Source organism: Ranitomeya variabilis, chromosome 1 (genome assembly GCF_051348905.1).
Source record: "Ranitomeya variabilis isolate aRanVar5 chromosome 1, aRanVar5.hap1, whole genome shotgun sequence".
Lineage (NCBI taxonomy): Eukaryota > Metazoa > Chordata > Amphibia > Anura > Dendrobatidae > Ranitomeya > Ranitomeya variabilis.
The window spans coordinates 577,803,319-577,826,199 of record NC_135232.1 but is presented as its reverse complement, the minus strand read 5'-3'; the positions used below and the strand labels follow the sequence as shown (position 1 = coordinate 577,826,199).

At 41.7% G+C, this 22,881-nt stretch overlaps 1 protein-coding gene and 1 long non-coding RNA gene across 3 annotated transcripts in view; one reads left to right on the top strand and one right to left on the bottom strand.

The window, feature by feature from the left end:
- The window catches only part of LOC143769033 (uncharacterized), an 898,561-nt gene that overhangs the window by 775,150 nt on the left and 100,530 nt on the right, over positions 1-22,881 (top strand). The window lies entirely within an intron of this gene.
- The window catches only part of LOC143768934 (uncharacterized), a 58,777-nt gene continuing 39,677 nt past the window's right edge, over positions 3,782-22,881 (bottom strand). For both annotated transcript variants that reach the window (XM_077257545.1, XM_077257540.1), the window contains one exon: positions 3,782-5,960. In XM_077257545.1, coding sequence (XP_077113660.1) covers positions 5,593-5,960 — 368 coding nt within the window. In that variant the 3' untranslated portion in view covers positions 3,782-5,592. The remainder of the gene's footprint in view (positions 5,961-22,881) is intronic.

Sequence of the window (22,881 nt, the reverse complement as noted above, 5' to 3'; positions counted from 1 at the left end):
GGAAGGTTGGAGGGGGCAGTGGGGGGCGGAGGAGGGAGTTAAAGGTTTTGAATAACTGTTTCGGGTTGTAGGATAGGGAAGATACGAGGGTTGTGAAGTAGGCCTGTTTAGCAGAGGTGAGAGCAGATTTAAAAGCGAGTGTTGCCTGTTTGAATACAGTGAAGTCATCTTGCGAGGGTGTTTTCTTCCAATGCCGCTCTGCAACCATGGACACTTGCCGGAGCTTTTTAGTGGTGTTATTGTGCCAGGGTTGTCTATTGATACGTCACACTCTGCCACAGACGAGAGGGGCAACCGTGTCAATAGCTGATGCGAGAGTGGCATTGCAGAAAGCAGCGGCACTGTCTGTGTCGTGGAGTGAGGATATGGAATCCAGTGGTAGGATGGAGTCAGAGAGTGTGTGGGTGTCTAGGTGTGCAAGGTTTCTGCGGGGGTGCTCATGTTGCTGGACATGGGTGACCGGTGAGGAGGTCAGGGATGAGAAGGTGAGCAGATGGTGGTCGGATAGAGGGAGAGGGGAGGTGAAGTTAGATAGAGAGCAGAGACGGGTGAATACCAGGTCTAATGTATGTCCGTCTGTGTGGATGGCTGCGGAGGACCACTGAGTAAGTCCAAAGGATGAAGTAAGGGACAGAAGTTTGGAGGCTGTTGACTGAAGGGTATCAATGGGGATGTTGAAGTCACCCATGATGATGGTGGGAATGTCAGCAGAGAGAAAGTGAAGAAGCCAGGTGGAGAATTGGTCAATTATAAATATAAAGTTAACTGAGGCAGCCTATATCATAACCATAATTGAGTCAACTTCTGACTAGGTGTAAGAATGTATTATATTCACAAGCTCACTGCAATGTATTAAGGAAAGTGATCACTAGATGGCAATAGAGTATAAAAGTAAAAAATGGAAATAGACAGTGAAAGTAACGTTTCCTAAGCAATTGTGAATATGAGAAATTGTAAGTATGATAAGACCGATTACTAAGCTTGTTGATAATTACCTGGAATCCAAGGGTGGAGAGTTGGGCGCAGGATGTGACATTTTTCTTATATACTGCACATTTTTTCCATTTTTTTACTTTTATACTCTATTGCCATCTAGTGATCACTTTCCTTAATACATTGCAGTGAGCTTTTTGCATATTGTGAATATAATACATTCTTACACCTAGTCAGAAGTTGACTCAATTATGGTTATGATATAGGCTGCCTCAGTTAACTTTATATTTATATTTTTACCTTGGTATTATGGGGGGATTATCATTATTATTATTTTTTGGTTGAGTTTATTTCTCCGTAGCATGGACTGCAAAGGATTCTAATGAGACACTTTTTTTGTCCACCCATTTTTAGCAAGTCCACATGATCTTTTTAGGGGAATACTCTCCAATGTGCAGATAGATTATCCAACTTACCATCTCCAATATGTCACACCCTGATTTCCTTGGAGGTCCAAATTTTTCCTTTTTCCTGTCTTTTATACCATATAAGGTGTTTTAAATATTGTTTCAATAAAGGAAAAATGATTTTATCTATTTTTTCTTTTGTCACTTCATACCTTTATTAGGTAATCTATGTAAGTATCTATGACTGAAGTGCTATCAATTGCCAATTTAATTTTGGGTTATGGGATTAATTAGTACATACACAGGTCAATGCTCTGGCAGTTATTCATCCACCCGCACACAGGTCAGTATGAGATCTCTCCAGCTCCCACATTCTGGTAGACTGTCCTCCATTAAATGGTCCTTTATTAGTGATGAGTGAATATACTCGTTACTCGAGATTTCTCAAACACGCTTGGGTGTCCTCTGAGTATTTTTTTAGTGCTCGGAAATTTAGTTTTTATTGCCACAGCTGAATGATTTACATCTGTTAGCCAGCATAAGTACATGTGGGGATTCCCTAGCAACCAGGCAACCCCCACATGTACTTATGCTGGCTAACAGATGTAAATCATTCAGCTGCGGCAATAAAAACTAAATTTCCAAGCACTAAAAAATTCTCAGCGGACACCCGAGCGTGCTCTGGAAATCTTGAGTAACGAGTATATTCGCTCATCACTATCCTTTACCTCTCTAGGACCAAAGACTGCTCAGCTCCTTAGCTGACTCTGAACCATTCAGAAAGAGACCCTCATTTGTCACTCTCCTAACTGCAGCTCACATCTTGTTTGGTCATTTATGAGCTTTAACACACTCACCTCTGCTTCAACATCCAGCAAAGTCACTGACTCACGAGCAGCAACATATGCTGAACCCATTTTCTGGTTCTTTGCAACACACGGCAGGTGTACTCCTAATCAAGACCTTCAGTGCTAGGACTTAACCCTCACCTATCTGGCCTTGATACATACCCTCCCCCTCTGCCCAAAGCAGGGCTGGGCACCATCTGCCGACCATCCAATGCTTTAAGATCATACGGAAGGCTCATGCTTGGCCAATTGTGGATAATGATTATTGTCTCCCCCTTATGGGGAACACCATTTATATATTTCACATAGGGCTCTGCTATTTACAGCTTACACACAATGCTCTGCTAAGTACATCCTACACGCAATGCTCTGCTGTCTGCACCATCATGCATACAGGCTCTGCCACCTGCAAAATGCAGTCCATCCAGTACGACAAGAAACCTCAAAAGACTTGCACAAATGCCATACTGCTCTGCAGATACACCTCCTGACACAGTGCACACTGCACAAACAATGCCTTCACATTATGATGCTGCAAACTCACTGCACACAACCTGTGCATACACCACTACGCCGACAGTTTCCAGCATCACCATGGACATGCCTCACCCCTACCCCAGGGGCTATCACATGCAGAAGTGTGACTCCTTCTAAAGTCAAACTCCCCGAGACTTGAAGTCCATTTACACACACAGGCCATACCTGAGGCCATTCACCAGGATGAGGAACATTGCTGTAGTCAGGGTAGGTGAAGTAGGAGTTGCGCCAGCAAATGCTGCAGTTCATTGGTTCTGGGACATTGTCAGTTTCACCAACGCTCATAGGAAACATCGGTGTGCAATCTTCTGTGACACTTATGCACTTCATGCACACATACTCCACCAATTGTAGGGATTTGCTCAGGTAAGCATTAATCAGCATTCACACAGGCAAAGTTTTTAGTCCAACAAGGCAAGGTTTGTTAGTTACATAAACCCTGGAGGGACTTTAACATAAAACAGTCATGCTCCAAAACAAAAGAAAACTCAGCAGGAAAGTACAGTATATATGGAAGGTCAATACTCTTACAGGTATACATCCAATACTTTTTCAGGTATAAGTCCATCCACACACAGGTCAGTATGAGATCTCTCCAGCTCCCACATTCTGATAGACTCTCCACCATTATATGGTCCTTTTTCTTTCTACGACCAAACGCTGCTCATCTGACTACCCAGTCACTTCATTCAGAGAGACCCTTATTAGTCAGTATTCCAACTACAGCTCACATCTTGGCTAGTCACTCACGAGCAACATAATCATCTCTTTAACATCCAACGGACTCAATGTCTCCCCAATACCACACGCTGAACCCATTTCCTGGTTCTTGGCAACATATTCAGGTGCACTCCTTATCAAGACCTTCAGTGCTAAGACGTAACCCTCACCTACCTGGTCTTGCTACAGGGGTTAAACAGTCAGACATTGACTGACAGACATTGCTTTCCTCTCCTAACTGGTACAAATGAGATTGATTTCATATTTTCCAAACAAAATAAAGTTTCAGTAACTGAAAATATCAAATCTTTATAAATATGGAACCATATGGAAATAACTATATTAAATCTTTTATTTCGTATTGGAGAGACAAGTGTATAAATGCGACATTACACAGGCACAGTAGGAGTCAACTATAATTGGTTGATGGTTATAGTCTCTTAACAAAAGATACAATTTTGGTGGCTTCACAACAGAGCAAAGGCACAAAGCTTGGTAGTTACACATCAAAGTAGAGGCACAGAGCTTAGAAGTTGCTAACGGCAAAAGGAAAATATAACTATCATGCAGCTTGTGTTTCCCAGAAGCAACAGGTACAGCCTTTAGTAGTACTCGCCCCACCTGGCAACTTCACTGGCACAAGCCATAAAGCACTTACTATAGGCAGTTATGGGATAAGTGTGACACAGGTAACAAATTGCCATAGAGTTCCCCTTGTTCTAACCTCTGTGGCCACTGGTTTCACCAATGTGCCCCTTAAAGTACAGGCCCAAGGAGTCACTAATGTCATCAGGGTATTTCCTAAAGCATAGGCCAAATAGGTCATCTTTAGTTTAGTCTTGTCAAACACAACTACAGTATATAGTTATGTGGTCAGTGGGACCAGTGTAAGCGGTGGAAATGCAGTGTCTAAAGAGACCGTCATGAGCAAAAACTTGCTAGACAGACCGGGACCATTATACTCATAAAAACAGAATTACTATTACAATACCACTGTCCAGTTTCTTGAAAGATGACTTTTATTTCACTTCAACCAGAACCTATGGTGCACAAAATATTATGTGGCTGCTTCCTTGGTAAGATACCGTTTTACAATACATATTGAGTAAGTGGGTGGTTTAGCACTCAGACCGTTCTCTACGGACTATCTCTTACAGGCTGGACACTTCCAAAGTCCTTTAAAGAGGATGGATAGTGGAGGTGCCAGGGCAATTGTTCCTTGTGCCTTTCCTATAATCAGGCCCAGAATTAAAAAAATGTTAACCATAATGTCAGTGGAATTAGGAGGTGTTTTATAAAATAATCCTACCATTCCAGTTCTATATAAAATTCATAAAGACAACGAATCTCATTTTAATGGTCATATTTAGGCCAATAAAGAATCACTATTCACCTCCTTACTTTCTCATGTATATTCAGCTAGATATTATTAAAGATAAATCCTACACCATACAATATATATAAGACCTCAATATAATTGAATAGTGATTCTGTTTTGGTCAGGATATGATGTTAAAGGGACTTTGTCGGCACAGAATGACTGTTGAAACCAAACACAGGCACTCAGTGCACTTTCAGTGTGGCCAAAGATATAAGTGACCTTCCCACCTACTTGTTTTCCCTTTATTCCCCCCCTTAATTGAGTGACAGCTCTTATATAGAGATATACAGAAATCAAGTATGGTAATCAAGAAGGTGCACTTAAATGTTTGGCTATCCCAACGGTGGATTGAGCGCCTATACTTGGTTTGAACAGTTATTCTGTGCTGACATATTCCCTTTACGAATGATGTTCAGGATCCTTATGTTTGATGATCTGGCATGTTGGATGACAATATCACAGTCCCTATTTGAATAATGACACCAATTATTTCCAAAACTACAGCTGACAATATGGTGCCACTTGGATGACTTACTATGCTGCACGCTCAACTTACGTTGCCTCAGTCCTTACAGCCCAGGCCATTTTTTCTGTCCTCCCCAATAGTAACAGATGATGGTAAACTACTAATAGATCTATATATTGAGGTCTTATATAAGCTCTATATGACATGCTCTATACACATAGCTGATGAAACCACAATCATATAACAGTGTTTATATAACAATTAGGCGGATTTCAGACTGAAGAAGGCAATGGGCAAAAACTATTCTGGAAATCTTCCAAACCACATTTTACTTGCTAGTGCTTTCAGTCTAGCCTTTTCTTTTTTAACAGCCTCCTTCTCTTTCTCTGCCACTGTAAATTGATATGCAAATTTTAGGAGAAATTTCTTTCTGTCTATCCTTTCTTTGATCGGGTCTCTCTTCTGTTCCATGCGGAATTTTGTATCTTTCAGGGCGTTTTCAATGATTACTTGCAGGTCGTTGCATCTCCCTCGCGTCTTCAGGTTGTCACTTACGGTGTAATTCTCAACCACGTGGATCTGTTCCACACCAGTCTCCTTAAACTTGCTTGCCAATTCAGTGTAACGTGCACTCAGTTTATTGGTGAGAACGACTATGGGATATACACCTGCAAGAATAAAACCAGGGATTAAAGGGGTGTACTCAAGTTTGGAAGTTATCCATGAGATACAGGATAACTTTTTGATAGCTGGGAGTCTGACTTCTATAGCTCCCAGTGATCAAAAAAAGCAAGGCTCTGTGGAGCCCCTTTGAATGGAGCAGAGATCAAGCATGCTCACTTCCACTACATTCATTCTTGAGGGAAGCTCCAGAGATGGCCAAGTTTTGCACTCGCCTGATCTTTGATGATTAGAATGAATGGAGTTGGGGTGTGTATGACTGACCTCCGCTCCATTCGGTCAGGGCTCCTAGGTGCTTTGGGTACCTGGGGGTCATGCATCTCAGGCTTTTTATAGGGCACAGTAGGAGGTTCCCTTTTCCAGGAGAGGGTGCCTTCCAAAAAGAAAGGTTCCTTTAGTGACTGGTCAGAGGGCTTATGGAGCAAAGAGCTCATCTGGTTTGGATAAAGCCTAATGAAGTTAACAGAGCACTGCAGCAAACTTTCTCCAACCAGTCTATGTGAACATGCAAAAACTTTCCCCTTACCACACTCACATTGAGGTTGGGATGAGAACCAACTTTATACCATCCGGATAGAGGAACAGCTTAATGGGATGAATTGAATTGTGATGGCACAGATCAGCAGGTTCCATTATGTGTTTATGCTATAGAATCACCCATTTTATGTAAATTCATGTTATGTATGCAATGTTTGACTTCGAGTTCTACTCATTCCTAACTATTGGTAGATCTAAAAAGGCTCACAAACAATCGGTGAATGAGCAAAATGCTCATTCATTGCGTGCAATAATTTTGGTGTAAAATAAATTAATACTCTAAGTGACTCTTGATAGACCAGATGAATGGGCTTTTCAAGGTGAGATTGAGAGCCTCGACTGCTTTCTTTGGTGCCATGGTATATTCGTCACAAACAATTAATTTGCAAGTCTGTAATGCCTTAGCTTTCCCTGTGTCCTTAGTGATATTACAGACAGGAGTTTCCAAGAGCTCTAGATTCAACAGCAATCCTAGTGCTGAATGAGCTGTGAGGCCTCCATCTATCCCAGACCATGCGATGGCTAGAGAAACTTTATTATTTGAGGAAAATTCTGCAAGCAGCAAATTAATTAAAAATGTTTTACTGGTACGTCCTCGTGCAGTAAGGAAAAACAGTCTTCCATTTCCACTTGAAATCTGAACCATAATTGCCTAATACGCCTATCTTTGGTCCTCAACCAAAAGAGGCTTATTTAATGTGACAAATTAGTTCAAATTTTCCAAATCATAGCTTCTTTTCTCGTAGTATATCTCTGTCCATAGCATCAAATGCTGGTTAAATTGGTGCTGGAAAACCTAAATCTATTAGAGTTTTACTATTGATAGATAAGTACGTTTATTCTAGAGTCAAGAGAACTTTGTTGAATATGTCGGCAGTGAAATTTAAGTCTAAGTTTGGATTAACTCTCCTGTGCACTCTAAGAATATATTCGCTAAGGCTGGTTTCACACTTGCGTTTGGCTGGTCTGCTTATGGCTGTGTACATGCTCCGTTTAGCCCCGCCTACTCTCCAGCTACGCTACGCCTACTTTTTCCGTTCCCGTGCGGTCAGCAGGCACGTCAAAACGCTGCACGCTGACGCATCTGCATACAACGCATGTCCCTGAGTACCCAATGTTAAAGATAGGTATGCAGGATGCATGGGGAAGTAGGCGGAACTTAATGGAGGATGTACGCAGCCATACGCAGACCAGCCAAACGCAAGTGTGAAACCAGCCTAAGATATTCTTTGTATTTGTCCCAAACAGCACGGTAATTGGAAGGTGCACAGGACATATTTATTATAGAGAACAGGTTTTGAAGTTGAGGTGGATGATTCCTGCAATGTCATGTCCCAGTGTTGTTCATCTTCATTCAGACCATGCTTTTGGCATGTCTCTCTGTAAGTTTGACACAGCTCACCATCAACTGTTTTTAAATTTGTGAAAGACATTGGCCCACAGACAGTGTGAAGCAATAAATGTACTGTATTTTGCAGATTATAAGATGCATCGGATTATAAGACACACCCCAAATTTTGAGGAGAAATATAGGAAAAAAACTTTTTCTAATAACATGGTGATGCTTCTTCAATCCATGCATCTTATTGCTTACTGGGGGTGGTGGCTGTGGTGAAGCGGGGTCCCAGGGTCTCTGCTGGCGCAGGCAGGAGTGGGGCGATTCTGCGGACCCCAGACTGGGAGAAAGGGGTGTTCAGATGTGTGATGCTGGGGGTGTTTGGTCATGTGGGGGCTCCGCCGACATTTTGTGAAAGCGCGGAGCCCTCATACTTCCATGATTTACTTTGCGGTGGACTACGGGAAAATGGCTGCCGGGACTGCGCATGCTGAGATGGAGAACTTGGCGCCGAGATCTCCATCTGTGCATGCGCTGTCCCACAGCAGCTATTTTTCCCTAGTCCACCGCAATGTAAACCATTGAAGTGCAGGGGTCCCGGGCTTTCACATAATGTTTGCGTGGCCCCCGCACCACCGAATACCCACAGTGTCACAACTGGTTGCTCGGGTCGAGCAAATTGGAATACTCAGGTACTCGTCCCGAGCAACGAGCCCAATGTAAGTCTATGGGAAACCCGAGTATTTTTACAGCGATCCCTTTTAAGGTCTAAAAACGAAAATGATGGAAACACTGCTCAAATTACTCAGGCACATCATGGGGATATCCCCTGGAAGCATTCCTGATTCCTAGGTCACAGCTGTAAACAATGTTGTCAGAGTTTCATGCCATTTTTACAGGTGCACCAACAAACATACAATAACGTAACCAAAATGGATTTTGCTGGGAAATATGTTAAGTTACATCCTTTCCAGGCTATTGACTTGTATTTAAGGCAAAATAATTTACCCCAGACCGAAATGTTCCTCCACCACTTGGGCTATGTTCACACACAGCGTTTTTGATGCGTTTTTCAATTTTAACATTGCTTTCAACCAATACAAATGCATTCACTGGGAAAAGTCATTGTAACATTTAACAACCCTAGCTGGCCATGTGCTGTGTGACACATAAGCAGACCCATCTTGTTTCATTTATGAAGGAGGGACTCTTAAAGTCACAAAGCCTACTTTTAGAGATGCATCAGGCAGCATTAATATTTTTAAAGGGCCATTATTAAACAGTGGGTCTCCTATGCTATTGCCTATGCAGTGAGTGGCTGGGCTGCCAAAAATTATGACGCACCCCAATACCCCTTTCACGAGAGGTACAGGAGGGCTTCCTGAAAAAATGTTGCATTGAATGCAAGGCCTGCCCTGCTATCAAGTCATATGCAACCCAAGAATCCTTTGAACCCTGGTACTGCATGGCCACAGGAATACCCACTTCACATTCTTCAGTTGGTTCTGCCATACTGTTTTCTTATGTATTAGCTGCAATGCCTGCCCTGCTACCCCAATAAGCCTTTGACCCAAGGTACTGGATGGCCACAGGATAACCCACTTCACATTCTTCAGTTGGTCCTGCCATACTTTTTTCTTATGTATTGATTGCAAGGCCTGCCCTGCTACCCAGTCATAAGCACCTCAATAAAACTTTGAACCCAGGTACTGAATGGCCACAGGAAAACCCACTTCACATTCTTCGGTTGGTCCTGCTATACTGTTACCTTATGCATTAAATGCAAGGGCTGCCTTGACCCAAATCTCCCTTGGAAAAAACATGGAGGAGGGCCTCATAAAAAAACTGTCCTATTACAAAGGAGCAGGTCTCCTAGACTTGTAATGCCCATACACTAAGTGGTGGAGAATGAGGAGACATTGCTGAAGGCCTCATTAAAAACTAGGCCCAATGTAAAGGAGTGTGTCTCCTAGACTTGTAATGCTCATACACGCAGTGCATGGGCTGACAAACATTTCCCCGAGGGGAATACATTTTTTACAAATATACTATGGGCATCATAGACACCCTTGCCAAAAAATGGACTGCCTATAGCAGCACAGAACACCTTCAGCGTGGTGATCTAGTGGTGGAGAATGAGGAGAAATTGCTGAAGGCCTCATTAAAAACTAGGCCAATGCAAAGGAGTGTGTCTCTTAGACTTGTAATGCCCATACATGCAGTGCATGGGCTGATAAACATTTCCCCAAGGGGGATAGATTTATTTAAAATATACTATGGGCATCACAGACACCCTTGCCAAAAGATGGACTGCCTATAGCAGCACAGAACACGTTCAGTGTGGTGATCTAGTGGTGGAAAATGAGGAGACATTGCTGAAGGCCTCATTAAAAACTAGGCCCAATGAAAAGGAGTGTGTCTCCTAGACTTGTAATTCCCATACATGCAGTGCATGGGCTGACAAACATTTCCCCAAGGGGGATACATTTTTTAAATATATACTATGGGCGTCATAGAAACCATTGCCGAAAAATGGACTGCCTATAGCAGCACAGAACACCTTCAGCGTGGTGATCTAGTGGTGGAGAATGAGGAGACATTGCTGAAGGCCTCATTAAAAACTAGGCCCAATGTAAAGGAGTGTACACTGCGTGTATGGGCTGACAAACATTTCGCAAAGGGGGATACATTTTTAAAAAATATACTATGGGCATCATAGACACCCTTGCCAAAACTTGGACTTCCTGTAGCGGCACAGAAGACGTTAAGCCTGGTGATCTAGTGGTGGAGAATGAGGAGACATAAATATAAATCATAGTGAAATCAAACAAATAAATAAAGGATGTGAATCTGGAACGCCCCACAGGGCCGTGGGGTACTCGTTACTGGCTCTGGTACTTAAAGGGATTTGTCACAGCGGCGACCCGGTCCGTGGCCCTGGGCGCCCATGTTAAAGGGACGATTTTTAAAGGGGTTAGTTGAATAATAAAAGTTTGTGACTCCGCATGTGGTATTCGTTCAGAGGTGACCGATCGCTGCGGTCCACTGGGGTGATGTTATGGCAGCAAGGATGGTATGGCTTCCCACAGATGAAGCTGGGTCCCCAGTGCTCTCGCTGTAATAGATGAAGATGGTGATAGGTGGTGTAGTAAGAAAAGGAGTACACAGGGTTGCAGTCTGTTTACCTCTTTACTTGGTTTAAGGCAGCCACAGTCCATGGTACCGGATCACAGATGCTGGTGTGGTCCGGCCGGCTTGGAACCAAATTGGGAATCCCTGTAAACAGATGGGGTTGGAAACCTTCCATCTAGCGCTGTTGTGTTGAAGTCCCTTGCTGCCTTAGGCCTCACACAAGATCCTCATGTTTTCTCTCTGTCCCCCTTTAGGTAGGACACTACCTGTACGACAGGTAGCTCAAGCCTTTTTACTGAATCTCTATGATTACCCGGGTTCTATTTGCTACTGTGTCCTCGGGTGTTAACGTTAGACAGGTAACTTGCAATCAGCTGTCCGCCAGTTTCTGCCGTGGGGCATGAAGTTACCCCCACAACCTCGGTCTTCTGGCTACCGGTATCTGCGCTCAGCATGGAGGAAGCCTAGTCGCAGCTTCTCTCCAGCTCTTTACTCTCCTTCGCTTCTTTTCCTTCTAAGTCTCCTACAGACTGCTCTGCTTTCTTTTTCCTTCCTTTTTCTCTCTTTGCTCTTCTTTCAGCAACTGTCTGTCTCCAACTGCCTAGCAACTGACTCCTTCTCTGTTTAGTATGTTATATATTTTAAATTATTTCAACACTCCAATTAATTAATATGAATTATAGAGCTATTGATATGGTTTCAATCATATATATATATATATATATATATATATATATATATATATATATATATATATAAAATTCCCCCACATGTGTTCAGGGGCCCATCCCCCAGTTGCTGAATTTCTGCCAGGTGTCCTACATGAAGCCCCCTCCTCCAGTTGCAAAAAGCTGGTAAATCAGGTTTAATTGGGGACTAAGGGGATGTACCTTTGCGAGTGGACAAGAGACTGGTGACATAATTCCCCACACGTGGGGGCTGGACACACCTCTGGTAGCTGGAGAGATATAACAGAGCACATGTGCCGGGGCCTGCTCGCTTGCTTCCTGGATGATCAGTGATGAACTCCTACCATCCTATGTAATGTATGACTATTGATTATGTGTTATTTTGTGTGACTGTTTATATTTATTATCTTTTATTAAGTAAATTCATTTTAGTTTATTCAATTGTCGTGTGAGCATTTATTTATTCATCACAATTCTTTGAACCTTAACAAAACAAGTGGTGTCACAAAGTGGGAATTGTTTTCAAAATTGAATAAGTTTGTTAAGAATAGGAAAGCAATTGAGAGTAGTATCAGATCCTTGCCGGAATGGGTGTTGTCAGGACCGTGGACCCCAATGGCACAGGAATGTAATAAGTATATGGAGGGACAGCATTTAGCAAATCCCCAGGATGTGGCTGCCAAATTTAATCTCTCAAGGTATGATGCAAAGGAGCAAAAAACAGCAGCGGCTGTTGGATGGGTCTGTGTCCAGGCACTGCAAAGTTTGCAGGAGGAGTTTGATCACTTGCGTTTAGAGTTGCATACAGCTATAGAGCAAAGGATGAGCTTGCAATCAGCTTTGAGAGATCAAGTGAAACAGCATGATAAAATGCAAAGGAGTTTTGAAGAATATGTGATAAAAAATATGAATAAGAATAAGCGCAGGAGGAGACAGCAGCCAGTGTCAGATAGTCACACTGCACATGTTAGAACCATGATTGCACATGAGAAATGGTCAGATTTGTTAGAATGTGATGACTTAGAAAATGAGGTAGAATTGCATGCCAGACCTATTGTAGTGACAAAGACCAGGAGAGAAGTCACTCAGCGTAGGGGCGATAGGATGGATGCAGGAAATGCAGCTGTTGGAGCAGAATCCGCCATGACAGAGGAAACTAGAAATTATATAGCAGGGGAACTAACAGAATTAGCCACCAGATACAGACAGCAAGCAGGAGAGAATTTATTAGCATGGATTCTCAGGTTATGGAATTTTGGAGCCGATACGATAATCTTGAACCGTCTTGAGGGCATAGGAATTGCTAGGATTTGTATTGATCCCATGGTGCGTCTAAAAATTAGACGTGCAAGGGACACTGCAGAGAATTTTTCCCTATTGCATTTGGTGAGGGATTCTGTGGCACAAGTGTATGATTCTCCTATTGAATTAATACCACAAACACGATGGGAGTCTTTTGCAGATGCAGTTCAGAGATTGAGAGAAATCGCATGTATAGGTGGTATAACTCGAAATCCTTTGCCAGATATGAATGATCACTTTGCTGTTGTCGAGGATTGGGAGGGGCCAGATGCTTCAGTGATGACAGCACTGAGGAAAAATAAGTTCATAGAAGGTGCCCCAGCTGCTTACAAATCCACATTATTCACCATGTTCAGTGCACTTATGGGAAACTCCACTAATGTACACACAGCATGCAGTTTGATCTCTCAGTTATCTGCTCTAGAAAAACAAAAGTGTCAGTAGACAAAGTAGAACAAGAGAGAAGGAAAGGCGATAAATCCCAAGTTAGGAAAAGCAGAAAGGTGCAGTTTTGTGACCTGATAGCTAGTGGAGTTCCATTCCAGGACATAGATGGCATTTCTACATGTAACCTGTTCAGAAGATGGCAAGATTTGAGCAGAAATGGCAGATTGAAAATCGCCAGGCTCAGGAGGGTGGCGACAAATGAGATAGGAGGTTGGAAGGATAGAGGTGGGACACCTGATAATACAGTCCCTACTGCACCCGCCCCTTTGACTCCTCCGATACCATGCCTTTATTCCCTCATGGGCTAATTAGATAAAAGTTGTGGAACATTCCATGAGAATTGTGTTTGAACAGTTTTGCCATTTGTTGATGTCTAATGATGTTTGTTTTTATGTATGATGTTTTAATAGTTGATGCGAAGAGAAATATCCTGTGAGCTTATTATGACATATGTGCTGGCTGATATGATGAATTGAGTTTGGTTTTGGGAAGGCATAAATATGCATTTCTCATTTGAGGGTTTGTAATGCCTTCTAATTGACAGTCCGCTGTCATTTGGTGCTAGACCATTATGTTTTTAAATGGCAAAAGACCACAACAGACACAAGATGAATGTATGTGGAAGCCATGTGAGAGAAACACACAAGGAAAAAGAGGGAGTGAACAATGAATTAAATTTAGTAAGATGACTGAAATATTATGGGGGTTGACTGAAGTAATAGATGACTTGATGACTTATTTGTTACATGTTTGTCACTGTATGTTGTTTGTACAAACCCCTGCATTTGTCATGGATATCCTTTGTTTAAAATTGGTTCATAGCCAAAGAGAAAATCCACGTGGTATTCTTTGTATTTTTTATTGGTAATTTTTTATTTTTTATGAGCTCATTCTTTCAATATTTGTTTTGCACAGTGATTAGTTTTTTATTTTATTTTTTTTTTAAAGGAACAATTTTCTCCCTTCAGCCCACCAAATGTTGGATTGGGGGGTGGGGGTGTCTAAATTAACCTTTTGCTTGCAGGATTGAAGGAAGAATCCTTGGCCATCTGATTACCATGTGTGAAACTGTAAATAGTTCTTATAGGCCCCGTCTCACATAGCGATTTACCAACGATCACGACCAGTGATATGACCTGGCCGTGATCGTTGGTAAGTCATTGTGTGGTCGCTGGGGAGCTGTCACACAGACAGCTCTCTCCAGCGACCAACGATCAGGGGAACGACTTCGGCATCGTTGAAACTGTCTTCAACGATGCCGAAGTCCCCCTGCAGCACCCGGGTAACCAGGGTAAACATCGGGTTACTAAGCGCAGGGCCGCGCTTAGTAACCCGATGTTTACCCTGGTTACCAGCGTAAATGTAAAAAATAACAAACAGTACATACTCGCCTTCTGATGTCCGTCAGGTCCCTTGCCGTCTGCTTCCTGCTCTGAGTGCCGTACAGTGAGAGTAGAGCGCAGCGGTGACGTCACTGCTGTGCTGCGCTCTCACTGTACGGCACTCAGAGCAGGAAGCAGACGGCAAGGGACCTGACGGACATCAGATGGTGAGTATGTACTGTTTGTTATTTTTTACATTTACGCTGGTAACCAGGGTAAACATCGGGTTACTAAGCGCGGCCCTGCGCTTAGTAACCCGATGTTTACCCTGGTTACCAGTGAAGACATCGCTGGATCGGTATCACACACACCGATTCAGCGCTGTCACCTCAACGACCAAAAAAAGGTCCAGGCCATTCCGACACGACCAGCGATCTCGCAGCAGGGGCCTGATCGCTGGTACGTGTCACACATAGCGAGATCGCTACTGAGGTCGCTGTTGCGTCACAAAACTTGTGACTCAGCAGCGATCTCGCTAGCGATCTCGCTATGTGAGACGGGGCCTTATCTCTTCAGAATTGAAACAAGAATCCACCTATCTAAATTTAGATGTGACTTATTTTTTGAGTATTTCAGATTTTTATATTTTGGGAGTTCCTGTGTATATTGGGTTTTTGAAAAACGTATATGTTAAAAAAGAAATGATTTTAAGTGAATGTTTATTATTATCAGTTTTGTTTTTGATTTGCATCTACACTTGAGTACAGTATTTGCATGCAATGCAAAGGTGTGGGTTACCCAAAGTGTGATTTTCTTTGTTCATATGTAAATGAGAAACTTTACTGGGTACTGAAAGAATGCATTGCTGAAGTCAGGGACAGTGTGTGGATGTAATGTGCTTGTTATTGATGTAAATAATTAATTTGGTTAAAAGCATATTTGTTTGCATTATGTTTTTAATGAAAAATGTGGAAACATTTAATGACTGATTTTGATTTTGATTATTAACATAATTTTATAATTTTGATTGACATTATTATACTAGAAATAATGATTATTATGCAGATTTGTTTGATATTAATTTGATGCATTTAATAACTGTGTTCGATATTTTGGAGTTATGATATATTTCAATGTATAAGTCATGATATATATATATATATACTTCACAAAAACAGGCAGCACTCCATATTCTTTAAGATAATCTGCAGGAATTTATTTAACCCACATCTCCGTGCGACGTTTCGGCTCTGAATGAGCCTTTCTCAATATATATATATATATATATATATATATATATATATATATATATATATATATACACATGTTTTATTCAGTATACACTGTGTTCCAAATTATTATGCAAATTGGATTTAAGTGTCATAAAGATTTAATTGTTTTGTTTTTCAAATAAACTCGTGGATGGTATTGTCTCAGGGCTCAATGGATCACTGAAATCAATCTTAAACACATGTGATAATTAGTTTTCCAAGTGATTCTAATTAAAGGAAAACTACTTAAAAATGATGTTCCACATTATTAAGCAGGTCACAGTTTTCAAGTAACATGGGAAAGAAAAAGGATCTCTCTGCTGCTGAAAAGCATCAAAATAGTGCAATGCCTTGGTGAAGGGATGAAAACATTTCCCGAAAACTTAAGCGTGATCATCGTACTGTTAAGAGATTTGTGGCTGTATCTGAGCACAAATGTGTTTGTGCTGATAAAGGCATAATGAGGAAGATTTCTGCCAGGCAAGTTCATCGGATTAAGAGAGCAGCTGCTAAAAAGCCATTACAAACCAGCAAACAGATATTTGAAGCTGCTGGTGCCTCTGGAGTCCCTTGAACCTCAAGGTGTAGGCTCCTTCAAAGGCTTCCTGTGGTGCATAAACCTACTATTCGGCCACCCTTAAACAGTGTTCACAAGCAGAAATGGTTGTATTGGGCCCACACATACATGAAGACTAATTTCCAAAGTCTTGTTTACTGATAAGTGTTGAGCAACCCTGGATGGTCCAGATGGATGGAGTAGTGGATGATTGGTGGATGGCCACCATGTCCCAACAAGGCTGCAATGTCAGCAAGGAGGTGGAGGAGTCATGTTTTGGGCCGGAATCATGGATAAACAGCTGGTGGGGCCCTTTAAGGTTCCTGAAGGTGTGAAAATGACCTCTGCAAAGTATATAGAGTTTCTGACTGACAACTTTCCTCCATGGTATAAAAAGCAGAAATGTGCCTTCAGGAGCAAAATCATCTTCATGCATAACAATGCACCATCTCATGCTGCAAAGAATACCTCTGAGTCATTGGCTGCTATGGGCATAAAAGGAGATAAACTCATGATGTGGCCACCATCTTCCCCTGACCTCAACCCTATAGAGAACCTTTAGAGTATCATCAAGCAAAAGATCTATGAGGGTGGGAGGCAGTTCACATCAAAACAGCAGCTCTGGGAGGCTATTCTGACTTCAGGCAAAGAAATACAAGCAGAAACAGAAACTCTCCAAAAACTCACACGTTCAATGGATGCAAGAATTGTGAAGGTGATATCAAAGAAGGGTCCTGTGTTAACATGTAACTTGGCCTGTTAGGATGTTTTGGAGTTAAATAGCTTTTTTGTTCAGTGAATGTGACCTCCTAGTGCTGCAAATTCCACAAATGAGCATTTTCAGTTCTTTCAAACATATCAAATGTTTAGAAATACTACTGTGCCTAATAATTTGGAACAGTGCATTTTGAGTTTTTATTCATTTTGGAGATTATACTGTTATCATTGGGAGGGTTCTTCAGTAAAATTAGATGTATACTCTAATGGGTGATGACTTTTATTAGACTGACTGTCATTTGCACCGACGATTTAGGAAAATCTGAGAAAAATGTCATTTGCATAATAATTTGGAACATAGTGTATAGTTATGATTTAGCATTAGAAATATGTTTGCTACAGTAGAAAATTCAAAGGTTGTTTTGGGCATATTTTAATTGGACCAGGTATTTTTGTTTTATTCATTTGATGAAGGGGTGGAGAAACAAGCCACCAGGACCAGAACTTTTGGACTGATTTATCATGGACCAAGTTAATCTATCTTGGACTGTTGGTTTGGACTGAACCTTTTCAAGTGTGACTTTGAATTTCTTTCCAACAGTGCAGGCTGTATCTGGGCCAATGTCCAATTGAGTGCTGAGACCGAGCCCAGATGCTGCTAAGCCGTGACCAGGGTGAACCTCAGAACCGCCAGCTGATGACAAGCAAGGAGAGAACTAACCCTAGTAAGATTGTGCCTGAATGTAAATGGCGTAATAAATTGAGGCCCTGACCAGCTGCAGCAATAGAAGATGAAGGGACTCAGCCATGGACACCTGCACCCCCTCACCCGTTGCTTTGAAGAGACAAGGGGTTAATGTCATAAGGGCGGGGACAGATTATGTTTATGAGTCTGTCCTTTGGCCAACTAGGGAAGGCAGTGAAGTCATCTTGGCCTTTAGGCAAGAGGATGAGGGCACAATAATCCCAGTGCTTTCCCTGCAACGTAAACCAATCTAGATTTGTGGTCTAAAGAAGAAAAGAATATTTCTGCAAAGACATTTCATTATTCCAGTACTTTTTGGGCCATTGTTTTATTTTTGATTTTTATGTCCATTGTTTTTTGTACCAACTTAAGTTTTCTATTGGTATCAAACAAATAAATAAACATTATGGAACAATAATGTAGAACGGTTTAAGAAGAAATTTGCATAGTTTAGTGGTAGGATAATTAATTATAGTGATTGAAATCAGGGGTGGAATGTTTAGTATGTTATATATTTTAAATGATTTCAACACTCCAATTAATTGATACGAATTATACAGCTATTGATATGGTTTCAATCAGATATGTATAATTCCCCCACATGTGTTCAGGGGCCCATTCCCCAGTTACTGAATTTCTGCCATGTGTCCTACATGAAGCCCCTTCCTCCAGTTGCAAAAAGCTGGTAAATCAGGTTTCATTGGGGACTGAGAGGATGTACCTTTGCGAGTGGACAAGAGACTGGTGACATAATTCCCCACACGTGGGGGCTGGACACACCTCTGGTAGCTGGAGAGATATAACAGAGCACATGTGCTGAGGCCCGCTCGCTTGCTTCCTGGACGATCAGTGATGAACTCCTACCATCCTATGTAATGTATGACTGTTGATTGTGTTATTTTGTGTGACTGTTTATATTTATTATCTTTTATTAAGTAAATTCATTTTAGTTTATTCAATTGTCGTGTGAGCATTTATTTATTCATCACAATTCTTTGAACCTTAAAAAAACATCCTCCCAACCAAAGAGAAGTCGGTTGTAGAGCATCCCTTTCTGGCCTGGAGTCAGAGCGGTGTTGTATGTGCTGAATACCTCACCAAAGAGACTACCTTCACACAAGGCCAGTAAAATTCAAATAGTTTTTATTATCCAACAAAAAACAAAAAGTAATACGTATAAATGGGTACACACCTAAATCACAGGGATAGGTGGGCTACCCAGGTCAGGGCTCCATTACTAGTGGTATCATAGTACAAGCCAAGACATAACAATGCATGTAACCACTGTGCAAATGACCATGTGCAAATATGCCAACAATAGTAGAAAAAGTAGTAATAATGAGTACAACAATATAATAATACTAGCTGTACTACCCGGCTTCGCCTGGGTTAATGACTGCTGTTAGCAAAATAGAATGTGTTAACAAAAATTTATTCTGCACACAAAAACCACAAAACAAATAGATAGAAATGTAATTATTAAAAGGCAAAAACTAAGCTAATAGAAGCATTTCTTAACATATATTAGCTTTGTTATACTGAGAATGTCTTTGTTGCCTATATTAACCAATCAGAGCTCAGGTTAATTAACTGTAGCAAAATAGAAGCTGAGCTGTGATTGGTTGCTATTGGCAGCCTGATAAATCCCCAGCCAACAGGAAGCCCTCCCCCCTGGCAGTATATATTAGCTCACACATACACATAATAGACAGGTCATGTGACTGACAGCTGCCGTATTTCCTATATGGTACATTTGTTGCTCTTGTAGTTTGTCTGCTTATTAATCAGATTTTTATTTTTGAAGGACAATACCAGACTTGTGTGTGTTTTAGGGCGAGTTTCATGTGTCAAGTTGTGTGTGTTGAGTTGCGTGTGGCGACATGCATGTAGCGACTTTTGTGAGATGAGTTTTGTGTGGCGACATGCGTGTAGCAACATTTTGTGTGTCGAGTTGCATGTGACAGGTTAGTGTAGCAAGTTGTGTGCAGCAAGATTTGTGCATGGCGAGTTTTGCGCGTGGCGAGTTTTATGTGTGGTGCGTTTTGAGTATGTGCAAGTTTTGTGTGAGGCAACTTTTGCATGTGGTGCAACTTTTGTGCATGTGGCAATTTTTCTGTGTGTGCAAGTTTTGCATGAGGTGAGTTTTCCATGAGGTGAGTTTTGCACGTGTGGCGAGTTTTGCGTGAGCCTAGTTTTGCATATGGCGAGTTTTGCATGTAGCGAGTTTTGCGCGTTGCTAGTTTTGAGTGGTGACTTTTGTGTTTCGACTTTTATGTGGCGAGGTTGGTGTGTGTGTGGTGAAATGTGTGCTGAGGGTCGTATATGTGTTCAAGCACGTGGTAGTGTGTGGCGCATTTTGTGTTTGTGTTCATATCCCCGTGTGTGGTGAGTATCCCATGTCGGGGCCCCACCTTAGCAACTGTACGGTATATACTCTTTGGCGCCATCGCTCTCATTCTTTAAGTCCTCATTGTTCACATCTGGCAGCTGTCAATTTTCCTCCAACACTTTTCCCTTCACTTTTTCCCCATTATGTAGATAGGGGCAACATTGTTTGGTGAATTGGAACGCGCGGGGTTAAAATTTCACCTCACAACATAGCCTATGACGCTCTCGGGGTCCAGACGTGTGACTGTGCAAAATTTTGTGGCTGTAGCTGCGACGGTGCAGATGCCAATCCCGGACATACACACATACATACATACACACATTCAGCTTTATATATTAGATATACCTGTATGTAATCTCCTGTATATAGTATATACCTGTGTGTCATCTCACCTATATATAGTATATGTGTGTCATCTCCTCCTGTATATAGTATATACCTGTATGTCATCTCCTCCTATACATAGCATATACCTGTATGTCATCTCCTCCTGTATATACTATATACCTGTAGGTAATCTGCTCCTGTATATAGTATATACCTGTGTGTCATCTCCTCCTGTATATAGTATATACCTGTATGTCATCTCCTCCTGTATGTAGTATGTACCTGTATGTCATCTCCTCCTCTATATAGTATATACCTGTGTCATCTCTCCTGTATATAGTATATATCTGTGTGTCATCTCCTCCTGTATATAGTATATACCTGTGTGTCATCTCCCCTGTAAATAGTATATACCTGTGTCATCTCCTCCTGTATATAGTATATATCTGTATGTCATCTCCTCCTGTATTAGACCTCGTTCACACGTTATTTGGTCAGTATTTTTACCTCAGTATTTGTAAGCTAAATTGGCAGCCTGATAAATCCTCAGCCAACAGTAAGCCCACCCCCTGGCAGTATATATTAGCTCACACATACACATAATAGACTGGTCATGTGACTGACAGCTGCCGGATTCCTATATGGTACATTTGTTGCTCTTGTAGTTTGTCTGCTTATTAATCAGATTTTTATTTTTGAAGGATAATACCAGACTTGTGTGTGTTTTAGGGCGAGTTTCGTGTGTCAAGTTGTGTGTGTTGAGTTGCGTGTGGCGACATGCATGTAGGGACTTTTGTGAGATGAGTTTTGTGTGGCGACATGCGTGTAGCAACTTTTTGTGTGTCGAGTTGCATGTGACAGGTTAGTGTAGCAAGTTGTGTGCAGCAAGTTTTGCGCATGGCGAGTTTTGCGCGTGGCGAGTTTTATGTGTGGTGCCTATTGAGTATGTGCAAGTTTTGTGTGAGGCAACTTTTGCATGTGTTGCAACTTTTGTGCATGTGGCAATTTTTCTGCGTGTGGCAACTTTTCTGCATGTGCAAGTTTTGCGTGTGGCGAGTTTTCCATGAGGTGAGTTTTGCACGTGTGGCGAGTTTTGCATGTGGAGAGTTTTGCGCGTGGCGAGTTTTGAACGGCAACTTTTGTGTTTCTACTTTTATGTGGCGAGGTTGGTGTATGTGTGGTGAAATGTGCGCTGAGGGTGGTATATGTGTTCGAGCACGTGGTAGTGTGTGGTGCATTTTGTGTGTGTGTTCATATCCCCGTGGTGGTGTGGTGATTATCCCATGTTGGGGCCCCACCTTAGCAACTGTACAGTATATACTCTTTGGCGCCATCGCTGTCATTCTTTAAGTCCCCCATGTTCACATCTGGCAGCTGTTAATTTGCCTCCAACACTTTTCCTTTCATTTTTTCCCCATTATGTAGATAGGGGCAAAATTGTTTGGTGAATTGGAAAGCGCGGGGTTAAAATTTCACCTCACAACATAGCCTATGACGCTCTCGGGGTCCAGACGTGTGACTGTGCAAAATTTTGTGGCTGTAGCTGCGACGGTTCAGATGCCAATCCCGGACATACACACATACATACATACACACATTCAGCTTTATATATTAGATTAAGAACATCCAGCTTACAACATGAGAACAGGATCAATCTGGTTTCTGAGAGAGAGAGAGATCTGCTGTGACCTTCAGCTTCAGCTGCACACACAAGAATGTGCTCACAGGGAAGGGGAGGAGTAACATCCTGACTGTAAATGAGGACCTTTTTTTTTTTTAACTTTGTTGACATGTGAACAATATGCATGCAGATATATAAATCACATCATATTAAACAAACAATAGTTGTTGCAATACATACAAATCAATATGCATTAGGCCAACACCCCCACTCAACAACTACTTATTCTATCAGTCCCATAGTGGTTCTCAATTCTTGGAACCTAGGTCGTGGCAATGGCTTGGTCAAAATATCAGCTAACATTTTATCAGTTTCACAATAAACAAACTGAATTATGCCACAATCTATTAAATCACGTAGATGATGACATCTGACGTCGATGTGCTTAGTTCTAGCACTGATATTTTCACTGCATGCAAGTTTAATGCATCCTTGGTTGTCCTCATATATCACCGTT